The 19946-nt window shown below is 49.2% G+C and overlaps 1 protein-coding gene across 1 annotated transcript in view; it reads right to left on the bottom strand.

Annotated features, from left to right (window-relative positions):
* The window catches only part of PLXNA4 (plexin A4), a 390481-nt gene that overhangs the window by 84733 nt on the left and 285802 nt on the right, over positions 1-19946 (bottom strand). Inside the window, exons 6-8 of the mRNA XM_086886383.1 lie at positions 18857-19010; positions 16328-16427; positions 13537-13651 (exon numbers count right to left, since the gene is read on the bottom strand). Of these exons, the coding sequence (XP_086742509.1) occupies positions 13537-13651; positions 16328-16427; positions 18857-19010 (369 nt within the window). The remainder of the gene's footprint in view (positions 1-13536; positions 13652-16327; positions 16428-18856; positions 19011-19946) is intronic.

Raw genomic sequence — 19946 nt, 5'->3', positions numbered from 1 at the left:
TTCACCTGCACTTGCAGGGTGATGCTCATGGTGGAATTAACTGAGAGCTACTGAGGGGCTTCAGCTGGCCTTGCCCAGGCTGGCACCAGAACCAGGACAGCCAAGCACAGCCACTGGAGCTGGGTGGAGCTGAACCACCTTGGATCCAGTGGTTCTTTGCCTGAGATAATCTGGCACAAGGCCTGGCTTGATGCGTGCTGCCAAAGCTTAATAGGCCATCCCATTAACCTGGCTGGAAGGTGGGAGGATTGGAGGTGGAAAACCCATGGAGTGCTGCAATGCAGGGATGAACTTCACCACTGTCATGCTCTGCACTCTGGGGGTGGAGGATTGAGGAGCTGTAGCCTGCTCCAGCCCTCCCTGTCCTGCTGTTCTGTGATGAAACCTCTCCAGGGAGCTCCTAACGCTGAAACACAATGGGTGAAGTGTCACAGAAGCATTTTCCTTGATAAAAGAGAAAGGCTTAACCATCTGGAAAGCCTTCCCAAGCTTGGGTTCAATGGTCCTACCATACCAAGGCACACCAGCATTAAAGTTCCCTGCAGCGAATCACCACAAGAAAGTGAGGCATGATCTATAATTCTGCCTGATTTAAGAGCAATAAAAACCCCAAAGGACAGAAGAAGGAGGTGATTTAGGCTATATTAAAGAGTTTTCAGTACTGCTCACACCAGCAGATGCCCCATGCAAACAGCACTTGGGACCTTATGGCTTCAACACCCCTGACCCTTCCCCGTCACCTGCCCAACATGTCCTGGGGGTCTCTGCCTCAGCTTCCTCTCTTTCTCCTGGCACAAGAAAAGACTTTGGCAGCAGCCTCTCCACATGTTTTTTTTTTTTGTCCCCAGCTCCAGGAGTTGAGAGAGAGATGCACTGGCAGAGGGGATCAGTGGGGCAGGAGGCTGGGAAAGCCCTATCTGCCGCCGAGCAGCCGTTTCCCAGGAGTGGGCATTTCACTTGATGTCTGTCACAGAGAAAAGCCTCTGATGAGGGCTGCGGGATGCAGGTTGGAGATAGTCCACTCTGTTACCTGCAGGCCAATCCCAGCTCTTCAGCCTGGTCTTTCTTGTGTGGCTTTATCCTGTCCCCCTCCACCACTGGTGCTGTAACCTTTCTGATAACACTTGTTTCAAGTTCATTAACAAGCCGTGATTGAGGCAGCCCCAAAACAGGGTTCGTTTGCATATAAAAAGCTTTGCAGTGCTGTGAGGAAGTTCATTATAGATAATTGAAGAGGCAAGCGCCATAAAGAGGAAATCCTCCCAATGTGGCTTTATCTGATTGACCTAATGTTCTTTCTAATTGAAACGGGGAGGGGAAAAGGCAATTTCATTGGGTGATGTACTGCATAAAACCTCAGAGCTTGGACCGGGCTCTGGGTTCAGATTCAAACACAGAACTCATTTTGCAGCCTGTGTCAAGCTTTGGGTGCCTGGCCAGGTTTGTACTTTTGAGGGGAAAACATCAAGCTGACCAGAGCAGACCCAAGCAGAAGGCTCTGCAAAAGAGAGTTATTTTGGTCATTTTGTAGTGGAGGCACTTTCTCTTCACACTTCTTTGCTATGGACATCACCTAGGTTGGAAAAACACAGTTTTCACAGGATGTAGGGAAAATAAAATCATAGGCTGCCAACAACTGCACCAAGGACAGGCACAATCCCATCCCTTTTTGCCTTTAATATATAATAAATTAAATCTTTTGCCTGAATCCAAGGGGAGCTGATTCCAAATCCAGAGAATCATTGTTGATTCATTTTGTCTGTGTAGCTTCATTCTACTTCTTAAATGCTTTCAAATGAGTCAGTCCATTTAAAACAATACCCTCCACCCTTGCCAATTACTGGTATCAGCAGCGATGCACACCTCACATCACCAAAATTTTGCCAATTACCAAGTCAGAGAGCTTTTGCAGTGAAAACACTGCATGAAATGGGCTGTACTCGTTGGGTCGATGGTAGTTTAATTTTCTTTATTTATAACTCCTCATAGAGCGCCTGCAAATGTGTTTTGTTGTAGCTTGCAGGAATAATAAAGTCTCAGAAATATGAAGACCTTTTCTCTCACATGTGCGTTATGGCCTTCATCAGAACTGAGCCCGAGCCGGTCTCCAGTGAGAGCCATCATGAGGATGCTGCTAAAGAGATCAAGGAGGCCTCTCTGAGGCTGTGTGGTCTTAGCCCTGAGCTAATTAGTTTGGTTTCTTTATGGTGCTTCATACCTCCAGAGTTAGGATTTCATGGAGGTTTCACTGTGCTGTTTCCCAGTATAAGCTGGAGAACAAATACCCCAAGTTCCTCTCCTAGGAAAAGGCATGTTGGGATGTTTCACAGCCTCGTGATACTGCACAGGTTTTCTTCCAACCTTATTTTGAACAGTTTCACTCTCTGTTATTGTTTTTGACCAGGACTATGATCCAAAGGGTCATCAAATTGTTTTCCAGTTTCCGGTAGAAAAGGAGTTTTATCTACCTTGGATGACAGGCATTCCATGTGGGAACAGAGAACACATCCACGAAGGTTTAATGCAATGAACCCCCCACCTATCAACATCCCCCACCTCACACTCATCTCCACTTGTGCATCTCTTGTCAGCCAGAGCATTCAGGGGAGGGAACCTTCCCGACTTTCCCTTCATACTGCTCCCACAAGATCCCAGCATTGGCTGGATCTCCACTGTCTATGGAAGGAAACTACAGCTCACCCAATGCTCAGGGCGTTGGGGGCACCACTGGCCAGATAAACTCAACCCTTGGCAATGGCTTTTCACCCTTCCTTTCCCAGAAGAGTGGGAGTCACCTCCATTCAGGAACACACCACTAATTCCTTCATTGCTCCTTCATTACTTCATTCCAGCACTAATTTTTGCTCAAAGCAATCAGTTCCTCTTTTCTTCTGCCATTAAAATTCGTTTCTTTATCCTCAACTTTACAGGGCTTTTTTAAGACTTTCCTTTCAATATCCCTCATGCAGCAACAATCTTTTCACATTATCCAAGGCATCTAGCCTGAAAAAAAAATGGCCATGCAGTGAATCTAAGTGGTGACCAAGATTGACTCACTCAGGCCCTTTGGGACCCCATAAGAAATGAAACTCAGAATGTTATTTACTCAGATATTACGTAAATAAATACATCTTTTGTTCATCTGCTCTGCCGAGCTGCAATGTTCTGTTTTCTCTGTGTTCCCTCTGGCCTTGTCACCCACCCACTCTGCTGTAATCAAGTCAAGAGGGTAAGAGTTGAGAGGCAGGGATTGGGTTTTTATTAAGATATCTAGACCACAGCATCTGGATGCTCTGTAAATTAAACTAGATTAAAAAAGCCATCAAAACAAAAACAGACTGAGGAAAGAGAAAGAAAAGGAAGGCAGGGAATGAGAAAAAGGAGAGGGAAAACATGCAATAAAGAGGCAAAACCCCCTAAGCTTTCATTGATTTTGGAGAAATCATATTTTGCCTTGATAAAACACAGGAAAAGAGCAAGTTTACAAATGAGAGGCAGCGGGGACTGCCTGGAATTTGTTTCCTGAAGTTGTCTCTCACACCTCTGCATGAACACACAGGGTCACCACCCTGTACTGCTGCAAACCCAGGGCTCCAGGGCTGCCAAGCTGGTTCCTTTTAAACTCCTGCACAGCTTCCCAGATCCTTCCCAGATCTGGGATAATCTGGAGAAGGAAGCAGCAAGGAGCTCACCATCCCCAGTGCAGGAGGAGAAGGGGTGAGTTACAGTCCACGCTGCGTTTACATTATTATACCACTAATTCTTCACGTCGTAAAAATTATATTTAAAATTTACACAAACAGTGCTGGGGAACGTTATTATGTTATAAAGTGGAATCAGGTCAATGCCTTGTAGGCAGGAATCCAAGCTCCATAAATTTCTGGATATACTTCCCCCAAATTTACATCGGCACCAGCAGCAATCAAACCAGCTCCGAAAAAAGCTCACCCGGTCAAAGAATTTTTGAATGCACCATATATTTTATCTGCACTTCCTAAGTTTACAGTGTTGTTAGTTTGATTGATGGTGTGCTTATTTATTGGCACAGCAAAAGTAATAATACATGAGGAAAACGCTCCGAACTTTAAAGGCAGCTGATGAGGAGAAAGCAGCAGGATTTATGGGAAGTGTAAACATCTGCAGAGACAACAAAGGAATAATTGAGTCCTTGCATCTCTGTCACTTCTGGTGGCTCCTTTCTAGTTAAGAGTCTTACACACACTCAGGAGCAAATTCCAGCTCTCTTTTGCCAGGCATTGCAAGGGGTTCTGGTGTCTGGTAAAAGGTGGTTGGCCTGGAGGCTGGTGGCCAGGCTAGGGAAGAGATTTGGCCCTGGTTTAGCTCTCTGCACATTTCATGGTGGATTGCACAGATTAGGGCACAGACACCACAGCTGGAGGGAGACCAGCAGATCATAAAATGGGCTGGGTTGGCAGGGACATTAAAAATTATCATGTTCCACCCCCTGCCATGGGCAGGGACACCTTCCACTAGACCAGGCTGCCTCAACCTGGCCTTGAACACTCCCAGGGATGGGACATCCAAAGTTTCTCTGGGATACCTCTTCCAGAGCCTCCTCACTGACGGACAGGAGATCATCAGCTCAGCTGCCCTGGGTCCTCAGCCTCGGTGTTGTGAAGGCTGGGGAGTGATGAGTGATGATGATCACCAGAGAGTGGCTGCTCAAGTGCAGGATCTAAATGAAGATAACCAACCTCCCCTCCCGTGGCTCACTGCCTACTCCTGCTGCCTGGGAGCAAAGTGATTCCCCCAAGGCCACACAGACAGAGCTGGGAAATGACCCAGGGCTGTTGAGAGCTTGATCCTAACCCAGGACTGTTCTGCCTCTGAAGTCAGTCCACACATCACTGCTGATGAACATTAATGATTTTACCCTCCTTTAATTCTTTATTAATAGAGTCTTTCTTAGCTGGTCCATTATTTCATGAGGATCAAGGTCAGGCTGCCATAATTATCCAAGCGCCACATTTATCCCTTTTAAATAGAGACACAACATTAGCTTTCCTTCAGCCCTTTGCTGCTTTGACACTCTCTCAGAAGGAGAAGTAATGATCCAGAGAGCAGGAGCCTTCTGGTCACTGGATTAGGGGAGTGGACTAGTGACAAAAATAGTCGATGGTTTTGTTGAGAGGTCCATCTGCTCACTGGAAAGTGGCTACTGGAGACATGTGAGCAGCCTCAGTCCTGATGCTTCCTGAGCCTGAAAATCATAAATAATACAAATATGTGCATTGAGGAAGGTGGTGTGTGTGCAAGAGACAAGAAAACCGTGTATTTACTTGGGCAATCTGACTTTTGTTAAAGGAAAACCCTGGTTAAATAAGAGAGTTCTTCTGAACCACTCACACAGGAAAACTGGGTTGTGTAAAGGTGTGGAAGGCTTTGAGCAGAGCACAGGCAGCTCATAAAACAGTAATTAATTCCTTCTCTAATTATGCCTATACAAATCTGCACCCTTCCCAGCGAGCCTTCTGTCCTTCTGTAAGGAGTTCTATCAGAAGTTCACAAGAACTTCCGTGCATCTTCCTGCCCATGGCAGAGGGGTTGGAATTAGGTGATTTTTAAGGTCCCTTCTAACCCAAATCACTCTGATTTGATGATAATGACATTCACCTGTCACTCCCCAACGAAGTTCATTATTAACCAGTGCCAAGAACAGGGTTTGGCACACATAAGGGACATTATCCAACCCCGAATTCCTCAGAAGTGGGAGGCATTCCCATGACAACACCCTCCCATGGAGATTTCTGGGGTCTAATGAAGGTTGAGCCCAAGCTGTAGTGCTTTTCTTCCCAAGAGGACTGAAAGTCTATTTCTCCTCTAAAGCTGTGCATTTTTACAGTCAGTGGGAACCTGAGAACTCCAGACTCTCTGGAACTTTAAGAGCTTCAGACTTTGGCCCAACGAGGCCAAGAATGGCCAGTGAGTTTGGAAGTGAAGGGAGGAGACAGAGGAACAGATGGGCTGGAGGTCGCACAGAGGTCAGGTTGATACAGACCCACTTCCTTTAGAAGCCAGGACAGAAGCCCAGGGTGTCATCATAGTTTGGCTTCCACAGTGGGAAGGTCAGGACCACGATATCACAGCTCTTATCATCCTCTCCCTCCCCGAGATCCACGACAGCATGAGAAAACAGCCAAGACAAAACAAATGGACTCATGCTCAAGGACCAGGCAGGGAAGGAGGGTGTGGACTCCTGGAGATGCCCCAAGTGAGGCAGGACACGCTTTCCAGCCTCACCTCTTATCTGCAGCCTCAACATCCTGAGAATGTTCCTCCTTGGCCAGGCCCCAAAGCAATGAATGCAGCTGATGCTACAGTGGAGAAAAGTAAATTCTGTTGGCTTCCAAGCCAAGACATCACTCTGGGCTGTGTGAATGGGGAATTGTCCTTCCTTCCTCAGACTGTGGGGTGCCACAGGGATCCCAGCAGTCCTGACAGATATCCAGAGAGCCAGAAAACCCTGTAGCCACTTGAGGCATTACAATAGCACTGCAATGAGGCTTTCAGAACAACATAAGCCCTTCCCGGTGTTTTTTCAAGGATGCTGTGTTGGCGGGGACAGATGAACATTACCCTGCTGCATTCTGAGATTGCTCTGTCCTGTGGGATAGATAATCCTGCATGACAAAGATGAGCAGCCCAACTGTTATGAAAAGCAGCAGGGACACAGTACTGAGTGTCAGATGTTTCTGGTATCTCTCATCCCAACCCAGCTCCCTGAGTTACTCCTCGAAATCACACGAGCAGGTCCTTGATTAGTCACTCACAAGGTGAGGCTGAGCTCTAAGAAAACAAGATGTGCATTAAGGCAGGATGTACTGCTCACACAAAAGCCTTTTTCCATCATTTCTCAGTTTCTGTGGTGGTCTGGCTGGAGGTCTTGATGAAGGGAGAAAGGATAGAGCTGTTGTACACCAGGACAGATTTCCTGAAGATCCACCACCATAATTATCAGAAACTGATTAGATATTAGATACATAGATATATATTAAGAAGAAATTATTTATTCTATTGGTGGTGAGGCCCTGGCACAGGGTGCCCAGAGAAGCTGTGGCTGCCACACACCTGGAATTGTCCAAGATCAGGCTGGACAGGGCTTGGATCAGACCTGGGATAGTGGGAGGTGTCCCTACCCATGGTAGGGGGTTGGAACTGGATTATCTTGAAGGTCTTTTCCTATCAGTCTATGATTCTATGAATTAATAAATCTCTGAAACCCTGCTGAAAGTTACTGCAGAAACAGAATGTTACCAGCCTTTTCCCCTGCCAGCTGGATGACTGCAGGGCAGAAAGGCTCAGAGATGGCAAAAGATACCCAAAAATAACAGAAGCCACTTCACACTTTTCTTCTTCTTCTTCACTTCAGTGCAAGTCACCGTGACTGGCAAACAACAGCAAATTCTCTAATTTGTTTGTACATGCTCAAAGGCTTCTCATGAGCAGCCCCCACTGTGAGATCATAGCTCCAGGAACTGAGGATGGTACAAGCACCTATTAACTGGAAGTGCTTACCTAAATCAGAAGGTGTGAGGGAATCAGGGGCACGGAAAGGTGAACGTGTCCAAGCCAACTCAGAGTCAGAAATACAACTGTCATTTGCTGAAATCAAGCCTGTGGCTCTGACACTGGCTCTGAGCAGCATTTTCATGCTCTAACAAGACTCCTTGAACAAGGGGGAGCTTTTAGTCCAACCTCCAATTTCTGTGTTTAATTTCCTCCCATCATTATCTGAAGCACCCCCTCTGAAGAGGATGTACCCACTACAGGACACATCTCCTTTTCTGGGAAAGTGCTGTAATGATGGATGGGGGCTGAAATGCCACAGCCTGAAATGCCAAACCACCAGGAGTCCCAAGGCACAGCTGGATCCAAACCATCAGCTGCAGCCTCCCCCTGGATCACCCCTTCCTTCCCTGGACACGATGCAGAGTACACTGAACTTCATCAAACGTGCTTGGAAACCCTTCAAAGAGTGAAATAGAGGCTAAACACCAACCCCCTGTGCTGCAGATGCCACGAAATGTGTGCAGATCCTACCTGCACGGGGTGGCTGCCGGTGCCCCCGCCTCACCCAGCAAGCTGCCATAGAAAAACCACCTCACACCCTCCCCTCAACAGGTGCCAGGATAAATGAAGGGATAATTGACAAGCCAGGAAAGGGTTTGGAGCTCTGGGACTGGCCTCGCTGAAGCTGTCATTGCAGCCCCTGAGGAAGGAAAGGTGCATTCATTTGAGCAGGGATGGGTTTTCTCCTCCCTGTGCTGAGGCTTCCAGCAGTCGCCTCTCTAGATGGGTTAAATGAAGCTGGAAAGAGGAGAGGGATGAAAACCGAGCAGTTGCCACAGCAACAGCTGAAGATGCATCACCAGAAGGGTTTTTGATGCAAGGAGTTGGCCACGCTTGCCCGATGGCCCAGCAGGTCCTCCGTCCCCTCCCCAGCACAGCCACCCAGTTCACTGGGGCGCATTTCGGGAGCAGGTGGGTGCCAGGACTTCCTTTTGCACCTTGAAAAGAGGACAAACAGGACATTTGGAGGGCCCTGAAACCTGTCTGGGTTTGGGAGACCTTGGGGCAAAGTCCTCTCCGAGTGTGAGAGGGAGTAGCTGGATGGGGAAGGCACTGCTGAGTTTACTATAAAGTCCCTGATGAGGAGACATGGATATTAAACAAATAAATTAGGGTGGGATGGGGATGGGGATGGGGATGGGGATGGGGATGGGATGGGATGGGATGGGATGGAATGGAATGGAATGGAATGGAATGGAATGGAATGGAATGGAATGGAATGGAATAGAATAGAATAGAATAGAATAGAATAGAATAGAATAGAATAGAATAGAATAGAATAGAATAGAATAGAATAGAATAGAATAGAATAGAATAGAATAGAATAGAATAGAATAGAATAGGTTTTCAGTTCAAAGTGACCTAATAGAGTAGAATAGAATAAAACATTGTATTTTCAGTTCAAAGGGAACTACAACCACCATCCTGCCCAACTTCCTGACCACTTCAGGACTAACAAAAATTAAAAGCCTGTTATTAAGGACATTATCCAAATGCCTCTTAGATGCCTGTCAGTTCAGGCATCATCACCCTCCACCTTCTTCTTCCCCCCATTCCTTCCACCCCATTTCCCAACAAACACCTTCCCAAGAAGGACCAGCAGCCAGGCAGAGCTAAATCAGTGCACTGGTGATGGAGGCCACCAGGACAGCTCTTGGTTTGGCACAAGGCAGGAGCTAAGCCATGCTCTGCTCCTCGGCAGCTGCTCGCCAGCACACGGCTCACAGGGCTCCCCATCACTCCTGACAAATGAATATTTGAAGCAGTTGTTCCTTTTATGTGGGCTTTGCTGTCATTAGCACGTACAACTCAACATAAAACACCTCAGTGCGAGATCTTTTCTTCTCTTCCCTTTTTAGGCAGCAGATGAAAATCCTTTTAATGAAAGGCTTGTTTGGGGGAGGAAGAAAAACACACGCACGCACATGTCGGCTGAGCAGGGAAAGATGAAAACCTCCTTCAAGGTAATTAAATGATTATGTATCTGTTAAACCTGGTGAATAACAGATTTGTTATCTAGGCTTGCTTTTGGCTTGTGCCATTTTCCCCCTTCTTTTTCCCCTACACAAAGCTAAAATCCTTGCAAGGCCTGGAACAAGATAATGTTCATGTTACAGAAAAAGTCACAAATAAAAGATTTATTCCTTTATCCCATCAACTCAAGCAGGCTATCCCAGCATCCCAGCCTTGTAGAGAAACACTGACATGAAAACTACTCTGTGGATCAGAGCAGATCTGAATGGAGACAAGGCAGATGAGACAGTCAGCATTGGGTAATTGATATCAGGAGACAGGTGTTGTTTCTACAGCCCCTGTCACACTGGAGACCCACAGATCCATTGTTTAACACCTCTTGCCTCAGTTTCCCCCAGTTCTTGTTGACTGTCTTGCCCATTTGCAGAAGGAAGTGGCTGAGCTGTCTTGCTTGGGGATTGTGTCAGGTAATGGTTGATTTCAGAGTGGGAATCTGCAAGGCAATGGTTTGTGCTCAGACTCTGAGCTTGCACTCTAACTCTGGTCAGCAGCAGATGCCAAAAGCAGAGACAGGATGACAAAGAAAAACCCCAAAAAGTCCTTCTATTTCTGAGACTAATTCTCTCCACTTTTGCCATCAGCTCTTTGGGAAAAACAGCAGCAGCAGCAGCAACAATCCACTCCAGTATTAAAATATCCTTTTTTCCCTCGTGCTTTCCCTTCCTGCCTCAGTAACGATGATATCAGCTCCCCTTTTAAAGCAAGAAGTCACTCAGTATATTTCAAGCGAGTGGGTCTGGCTTTCAAAAACCTGCTGTAAAGGGAAATTACACGCCAAGGTGAAGTATTTCTTCTGCAAATCATCTGGGGACATCATGAACCCTCTGTGATTAAGATCAGTGCCATAATCATAAATACTCTTGCTTTATGACTAAGCTGGAGCTCTTTGCTGGAGCAAACATGGGCTTTCCCAAGGCTCCCAGCGTGGCTGATCCAGATCTGTCACAGACAGAACTGATTCACCTGACAAGTGGCAGGTAAGAAAGTCATATCTCAGTGTTGATGGTGAGGGAACAGGCATTTTCTGTCCTTTCCCCATTTCTGGTTGTTTTGCCATTCCCAGCCTGGGGCTGGCTGATCTCCACGAGACAATTCAAAGCTGCCTTTGGGTGGCAGGTAACAGCATTTTTTGGGCAATGAGGGCCACAGCCAAAGCCTTTCTGCTGTCCCTCTGGATCAGTCTCACATCCATCTAGCATCCTGCACAAATCAGCAGGTCATACTACAAGGAAATACAGGCAAAAAACCCAAGATCCTCTCAGAGAACATGAATAAGTCCTAAATGAAAGGCTGAGCCCGTAGGAGTCCAGAAACTTGCGAGGCATCCTAAGGAAATGATGGATTCAGGAGGTCACAAGGGCACAACCTCCCTTTCAGAGCACCCCAGACTGGCCCAGGCATGAGGGCTGCCAGCCCAATGAGCCCATTTGCAGCCCAGGCCAGCTGGAGAGTGGGAAGCCTCTTCCCACAGGATGGCAAGATGTTGTACAGGCAAACAGAGGGGAAAAATCACCTGGAGGTGGGCACAGCAAGGGAAGGTCACAGTGAGGGGGAAGGTGAAGGCTTGGCATGCCAGCACTGATGACTCCAGAGGGAAGGAGCTCCTGGCACGGGTCCATGTGACAGAATAACACCAATATTTGTTTGGGAAGATGCCCAAGTTAATCTGCTCAGCAAACTCATGGAGAGACAGCAAACGGGATCCTCCAACCACCCCACGTTTCCCATCAGCATCTCCTCAAGATTCACCAGCTTAGCAGGTACTCATGCCTGGGTGGAAGCAAAGCCTTCCCTCTCCTCATCCTCCAGGGCTCCAAATGCTGGCAGAGGAAAGGACTGAAAGGAGAATGGATATGAGAGGAAAACAGAGCCACTCAAGGCAAGGGTGCACTCTGAGCTCTGCTGAAGATGGGAACAGAGCTGGCTCTTGTCAACCATGTGAGTCACGTTGCAGCACCAGGAGCCAGGTGAAGGTCTGGGCTGGCAATGAGGAGCCAGGCTTGGCTTCTTCATGGTTTTGAATGGCTCCTATTGTTCAGAGAACCCACTCAACAAGTAGACAAGTGCACAGGCCAGAAAATGATAGAATTACAGGTGACAGTACAAAACAGACAGTGGAAGTTTCAGTGAGAGCAGTGAGTCAGTGAGAAGATGGCTTTTCAAGAGAAGCATGGGAGATAGACGCTCGTTCAAAGTGACATTTAATAAAAAAAACCACCTTTCTGGCCACAGAGTGATTGTAAATCTGCTTGTCAGAGTGCACTTGTGATGCCATCCTTCCCCAGTATTCCAGAGCCACAAACACACAGAGGGGATGAGAAGGACCCTGAAGCTGCAGGGCATTTCTCGCACTGCCAGGCACAAAGCAAGCTCTGAAAGTTTTGGGGGTTGCAAGGCCTTTATCCTTGCAGATTTTGTCATTTCAGTGCTTCCTCTGTGGAGCAGACAGCAAAACCAGCTCCTGGCCTTAGGAGATTATTCCAAATGTTGTATCCCAGGGCAAGGAGATCACATTTTTGCCCACAGAAGGCAAAAAAATGCTGCAGCCCCCATTAGAAATGACCAGTGTAACACTGTGTGATGCTGTCATTGCCTTGTAGATCAATTCTGCCTCTTCCTGCTGCCATGAAAATCTCACTTTTACAGGTTCAGAAAGGGGGCACACAAAGCTTAGCAGCAAATTCTCTGTTAAAGGGGGTAGAAGAGAAGAAAAGCAAACTCTACTGTCAAACAAAGCCCCCCAGAGTGGAGCTGTCTCCTGAAGAGGACATCTTTCAGAAACAGAACCAGAAGAGAGGTCAAAAAACTAAAAACAGGCAGTTTGATGAGAAGGAGAGGGAGAGGGAGAGGGAGAGGGAGAGGGAGAGGGAGAGGGAGAGGGAGAGGGAGAGGGAGAGGGAGAGGGAGAGGGAGAGGGAGAGGGAGAGGGAGAGGGAGAGGGAGAGGGAGAGGGAGAGGGAGAGGGAGAGGGAGAGGGAGAGGGAGAGGGAGAGGGAGAGGGAGAGGTGTCCCAGGGGATCTCACTCAACAAGAAAAGGTTCCTACAGTGCCTGCAGTGGAAGGGACAGAAACCTGTGGCCATCAGGACTGGCCAAAGTGTGACAAGGCTTTGGAATAACCCTGAGCTGCCTTTCCTGACCAAGCTCAGGGCATCAAGCCCTCCAGCTCCTCAGCACACTTTCCAATAGGGTTACAGAAAATCTCTAATCCTGGTAGGTGGAGAACTCCTGAGTATTTATGGCTTTTCCCAGTGCCAGAGCAGGTCAGGACATCTGATGCAGGTCATCTCAACCAGCACAAATGTGAGAGCTCAACCAGCATTTACAGAAGGGGTGGGAGGGAACGGGGATGTCACAGGAGCATGAAGACACTAAAGGTGGGACCAGGAAGGAATTAGGTGTCTTCCTATTTGTATTCTCCTTTCCTGCAAGGGCTCCTTGGTTACACCACCAGCCAGGCAGCTTTTGCAGCTCTGTATTAAGACCCAAGCTCCAGTTCAGCTCAGTCAGTGGCAATGTGGGGGCAGCTGGATGCATTTGCCATTAGGCACCAATCCCACAAAGCCCCAGAGATGTTCCAAACACAGCTGGAACCTACTGATCCCATGGCTAAAGCCCTAAATCCTCCCCAGGTCTCAGTAACCTCCTCCTCCTCTCCTGGAGGAGATGCACCACCAGTGTTTCCCATCCCTCCCCAGCCTTTGGTGCCAGGAGTTTGTGATGAGTTCCCAAGGTCACACACCCCCTGTGGTGTGCAGGAGGGAGGGAACAGCTCCCTGGGGTCTGGCTGAGCAGAGGGGAGAGGGGAGGGTGAGCAGGGAAAGGGTGGGACTGGAGGTGGAGAAGGCTTCCTGGGCTGAGAAGGTGACATCAGCCCCGAGCATCCCGGACGTGTGGCACATTCCCTTCCTACCTCGGGCATCTTGACTCGTCCCTCCTGGAAGGAGCAGGAGCTGGGGTCGTGGGTGCAGACGTGGCGGTACTTGCACCAGTGGCAGCGGTAAGGGCTCTCCACGCACGACAGGCACCTGGAACAGAGACACAGCAGTCACTCGGCCAGCTGGGCCCTCATGAGCCCTAAGATTTATCTTTTCTATGTTTCAGAGCCTGTAGTACATTAGTGCATAACTCTGAACTCTCACAGAGTGTTTGCAAGCTCTCTTCACAGCTTGGGCAGATGAAACAATCCTGCTGGGCCTGAGAACCAAGGACACCTCACAGCCTCAGGCCTTTAAAGTATAAACAAAAGTGAATTGGGGAGGAGCAAACTGGGGGAACGTGGCTTCATTACCTGAAGCTGTAACTGGACAATTAACCCCTGATATGCAAATGGACCAAACTTAGATCTGCAGAAACACTCGTGACCGTCATCCCTGTCGGGTGTAGCCTCTGCCAGGCTCCTGCACTGCCCAGGGTGGATCTGGATTTATTAAAGGTCTTTAATCAATACCTGCTTTAACTCTGCCCAGCTCTGCTCCAGGCAGCCTCTCCAAGGCATCACTGACAGCCTTTCCAGAGGGAAGTACAGCCTGGAAAACATTGCTTTTGCAGGAGGACACAGGCTTTGCACTGGCCCAACACCAGCAGGGTGGTGCTGGATTTGCTCTGGCCTGAGCTGGCTGTCACTGGCATCTCAAATGTCTCATTTGATTAAATAATTTAGATTGCATTCATATCATTGCAACTAGAGGAATAATAAATATTGATTGCATTTCAGCTGCCTTGAGCACCAACTATCTTGTCTGGTTAATTCTCCCACACATGACACAGAGGCCAGAGACAAACTGGGATGTACCAAAGGCAGAAAACCAAAGATGAAGCAGGGAATGAAAGAATGAAAATTCTCTCCTGCTGTGTCCCACAGGTTTATTGGTGTGAGTTCTGATCAGGGGGATGAGGTTCCTGCAAATATAATAACTCATATTTTTCATCTCAGAAGAGAAGTAAAGACTACTGGAGCAGGTACCTGGGAAGCAGAGGGCATATTTAGGGCATCACCTACTCTGGGTTCAGGAAAGAGCCATTCCCTCCATCTTACAAGGTTTTGCTCTCCTGTGCCCCAGGGGTTGTGCAGAGTCAGAGCTGCAAACACCTCCCCTGGCTGTGTTACAGCACTGACTTGGACCTACATCACACTTCCCTTGGAATTTAATATGATTTAATATGATGTCTGCTCAGCAGCAACCAAACCCAGCTCTCTGCACAATGCCAGTCATTCACACTCTGGAGACTTTCACAACAAAGACCTGGAGGGGCTGGGGAGTGTCCAGGGAATGGAGCTGGGAAGGGTCTGGAGCCCCAGGAGAGGCTGAGGGAGCTGGGAAGGGGCTCAGCCTGGAGAAAAGGGGGATCAGGGGGAACCTTGTGGCTCTGCACATCTCCCTAACAGGAGGGGAAAGTGGTGGGGACAGGCTCCTGTCTCAGGTAAAAAAGTGACAAAATTAGAGGAAACTGCCCCAAGGTGTGCCAGGGGAGGTTTAGACTGGATATCAGGATTTTTTTTTCATGGAAAGGGCTGTAAAGGTGGAACAGGTCGCCCAGGGCAGGGGTAGAGTCACCACCCCTGGAAGGGTTAAAAAGCACTTGGGAACAAGGTTTAGTGGTGACCATGGAGGTGGTGCTGGTTGACCTGGACTCGGGTGATCTTAGAGGGCTTTTCCAACCTTAACAATTCCACGATTCTATGCAGCTGCAGCACCTGGAGGGTACCTTGAGGAGACTTCAGGGGAGTACATTTTCCTGGTCCTTACATGCCACTGGGTTTTTAATGGGCAGGACAGAAAAGCCCCAGAGCTCCTGTGTGAGCCTAACAGGCAGACACACCCCCTCTCCCCTGTCTCTGTGAAATCTTGCTCAACCCCAATCCACTCTCAGCTCTGGTACAGCAACTTATTCTTCAAATTGGTAACAAGTGCTTGCTCTGATACACCGAATTAAAAATGGATAGCGTATTATAGTTTGTCAAGTAAGAAACCAAAACATGCCATAAATATTTAACAGCACCATCTCTCCTGCTCTCCCCCCACCCCCAGCACTTGCTTTCTGACACTGTTTGTCAAAGCAGCAGGAACATGGAAATAGGATTTGCCTTTCCTTGTGAGTTGCTGAGCCGCAGTAATTATCTGCTTTTGGCACTTCTGACGGCTCAGTGGTGGGGACAGAGGCACTCAGCCTTGCTCAGGGATGGATCAACCTGCTGCAAGGGCACCTTTCTGCAGGGATTTGTGGGTCTGCTCCACTGGGGCAGCTTCTGAGCTGAACCCCAGGGAAATGGGGTTCACACCATGGGTAACGTGGTCTTGAGGGAATCAGCTGGGTTAAGTGTGTATCCTGCAGGATCCATAAACTTTATTTTTCCAGACTGGAGGGTCCATGTCTATGTTAACCACCTGGGGCAGGCTACTGGTGGGACTGTGGGATGAGGGTTGGAGGTGCATATGAGGAGCCAAAAATCCACAGAAGAATGAGTAATAGGAAGATAAGGGAGCCACGTGCTAAGGGTACCATTGAGTTTTGACTCAATTCTGTGACAAACTGCTCCTAATTTGGTGCTCTGCCTGCAGAAAAAGTAGTCCCCACACTCTGAGTCATGTCAGGAGGGACCCACCACACAAGTGACCCCAACCCTGGCCACCTGCACACTTTAACACCTCCCTGAGGGACACGTGCCCATGAGAAGCTGGTACCAAAGGAAATGAACATACGAGTTGTGGACGCTGCAGTTGTAGAAGACGAAGCTGGTGCTGGCAAAGGTCATCCCCGTTTCCTTGGACTTGAGCTGAAGCTGGACAATGTGATGGTCACCTGGGGGGGAAAATAGGCACATCAGGGTGTGACTGCTTTGTTAGCCCTGCTGGCCAGGCCACCAGCCTGAACCTGGAGCTGTCCCACAGCACCTTGGCTGGGCTGTGCTCAGTAGATATAAAAAGTGTTCTAAAACCCTTCCAGAGCCCAGTTCTCCCACAGGTACAGCTCCAACTCTTATGGGGTGATGGAGTACGTCTTTACCACTGGGAATCATTGTGCCTGGGAGCAGAGTCTGGACTGGAGGATGACAGCAGGTCTAATTTCAAAATTGTGGTGACTGAATCCATCAAGTAGGAAAGCCATGCTCAAAGAATGAGTGCAGATGTCTGGAATTTGGAGGCCATTAAAACAGAATTTTGTCCTTGAAGTTGTTCCATACAGGTTCACCCAACGTTCCCAGAAAGAAAGGGCATGTGGACATTCCTTCCACATTCACTCACCCCAGCTCCATTCCCCTCAGCCTGTGGCTGCAAGGAACCCATCTCAGTGTGAGAGATGTGAAATCCATTGCACTTCCAGAGGGATCCATCCATTTCTGTGGCAGACCCCTTTTCACCCCAGCTCCTGGACACCATTTCCTCATCCCTTTTCCCTCTTCTCCCAAGCTGGGCAGTCACCAGCTGCTTCTTCCCACAGTTCAGAGAGGGCAATTGCAATTCCAGAGGGTGCAGCAACTGCAATGATTTGGTGGGCAAGTGACCCAGGTTTAATTCAAGATTTGCCTGGGTGGCCCTTTCCCTGCTATTTATAAAAGGGTGATAAGACAAGGAAGACTGAAAGAGGGCAGATTTAGATGGGATTTTAGGAGGAAATTCTTCCCTGTGAGGGTGATGAGGCCCTGGCACAGCTGTGGCTGCCCCTGGATCCCTGGCAGTGTCCAAGGCCAGGCTGGATGGGGCTTGGAGCAGCCTGGGATGGTGGAAGGTGTCCCTGCCATGGCAGGGGTTTGGAATGAGATGATCTCTCAGGCCCTTCCAAACTAAACCACCCTATAATTCTGTGATTTCCCTCCTCACCTGAAAGATTCATTAATCAATGAGGCCAAAGCAAACTTGCTTGACAAAGGGTCACAACGAGCACCTCGTGGTCACTCACCCACCTTGGAGCACACACAAACCCCACTGAACACAAACTGCTGGGCTCTGCTGCCCATCTGCTCTGCAGCATTTAACAACCCTGCCAGCGTCTTGCACCTATTTGAAAGCAGGATGTGAGGATGGATGGCCCCAGGTGTGATGGTCACACATTCTTTAGTTCAAATCCAGCCTCTGGCACTGCGGGGAGGACTTTGCAGAGGTGCAGAGCAGCAGCTCTGAAGCTGATACAAGCTGCAGGTGCCCTGAAAGCAGATAAATCTCTCCCTCTTGTCCTGTCTCCACCTTTCACTGCTATTTTTGTTTGTTGGCTGATGATAGCCTGGCCTGGGACAGATGTCCATACCAAGGAAAAAAATTCTGGTAGCTGTCTTGGTAAGCAAACATGACTGATAACTCCGTGGGACTTGAAAGTGGTGACAACCTCCTGGGAGCTTGTTTTGGGACTGCAGTGGAGAGCACAGCAGCTGTGTGCAGCTCAGGGAGAGCACAGACGATGGTGACAGTTCATGTCACCTCATTTTCTGCAGTCTGAGGATCCCCAGAGGCAAATTTTACAGCAAATTTTCACAGGAAGCCAAGGACAAGAATTGGCAGCATCCTCTCTGTGTCTCACAGGGATGATAGCAGGGTCAAGGTTTCTATAGAAAGTCCCTGTTAATAGCCACAGGAGCTCTTGAAATTACCCAGAAAGTTTGTTAGAAAAGGGAAAGAAAAAAGTGCAGGAAGCTGTGGCTAGGGGAAGCAGCCTTGGAGACAAGGTGTTTTTCTGTGCTGGACCACTTTAGGAAAAGGAGCCAGAAGCAAACCTGGAACAGCTGAAGGCAGTAAAGGCTGGGAATTGAGACAGGGAGCTGAGCACACAGACTTAAATCTGGGAGAAGCAGGGTGAAATTACAGACAGGATTGTCCAGCTCTGCAGGGATTTCTGTCTGTTACACGGGATGGAGTGCATTGAGAGCCTGTACCCTTGGTGTGGAACATCAGCCTGGCCAAAAGGAGAGGGAGTATCCCACGTCCATGTGCTGTCTTTGCTGGGTACGTGCAGCTGCCACTCGGTGGCAGCCTGCAAACACCTGGTGTCACACGGAGGAGCACCTCAGTGCCGCTGCTGGGGTTGCAGCTCCGGGCTTGCACTCCTGAAACACTCTCACATTCACACAGCTCCTGTTGTGACGTGCTGCTGAGCAGCTCCAGCATCCCTCCTGCTCCCAGGGCTTTCCATGCCCTCTCCTCAGGCTCTCAGGAGCCAAATCCCGCTTTGTGAGTACGCAGGGCGTGGGGTGAGGATGGGAGGGAGAGCTGCAGCTGGAGGAGCTGTGGGGTACTCACCATTCTCTGTGATGATCTGGGGCACCTCCTTGGCAGCTGGAGAGATGCACTGGATCTGGCTGCCCACCACCAACCCATCCATCTCCGAGAGGTCCTCGAAGGTGCAGTTGACTCCTGCTGACAGCTCGGGGACGTTGTAGGTCTCCAAGACCAGCTGCAGGCAAAGGCGGAGGGAGAGGAGGAGAGGCAGAAAAAGAGAGAAGAGAGAACACTCAGCCAAACCACAGAGCTGGGCCAGCAGGAGAGAATTACACTGGAGAGGTCGGACAAAGAGCCTCTTGCTAGAGAGAGCATCCTCCTTCAGCAGAAAGCAGCGGCTCGGGAGGGGGCGAGTGAGGAGGGGAGGGCACGAGATGCTGATGCTGATGCTGACGCAGGTGGCTGTGCAGGGACACCTGCACGGAGCCCCAGTGCTGGCTGGCTCAGTGCAGGGGAGGGAGTGCTCGCCGTCTCTCATGCAGGTGTCAGGTTAGGCAGGGAGTCTTTGGAGCCAGCTGTGGGTTCCGGGGCTGTGGTGGTTTCTGAGGAAGGTGACTGCTACTCACAAGAGGCACTCTGCAGACTCCAGAGAAACTGGAGCGCTCCAGTCTAACTCTCTACGGCCTGCTCTGCCAGCACCAGCAGGGGGGAGCACTCTGTCCCCAAGTTCCTGTGTGAGGAGAGTCTAGTTACAGCCTTCAGTGCACCACAAAAAACAACCCTGTCTCTACAGGCACAGAAACATCTCCTGCCCATCCCACCGAAGAACCACTTGGCTCCTTGTGCTATGCTGGGGCTCCATATGGGGGGAAAAAAAAGCCATGAAGGATGTTTTTAATGTTCACAACACCCTCTGGCATTGCTCATGGTCATGGGGAAAGGAATCTCAGGGCTGGTTTCCACCATGTCCATGCTTTGGGGGAGCACAGTTGTGCTGGCAACTTCCCAAACAAAGGTCCTGCTCCACGGCTCTCCATCACTGAGGGTCCTGCTCAAAGGTCATGCCTGAACCCAGAGGGGCACCCCAGGGGACCCCCAGCACCTGGCAATTGGTGTAAATTTCGTGTTTTTGTGACTGAACACTGGAGCCAACCATTCGGCACACACTTGC

This window comes from Cyanistes caeruleus, chromosome 4 (assembly GCF_971803275.1).
Source record: "Cyanistes caeruleus chromosome 4, bCyaCae1.hap1.1, whole genome shotgun sequence".
Lineage (NCBI taxonomy): Eukaryota > Metazoa > Chordata > Aves > Passeriformes > Paridae > Cyanistes > Cyanistes caeruleus.
Note: the sequence above shows the minus strand (reverse complement) of the source record. Positions and strands in the feature narration are given on the sequence as shown.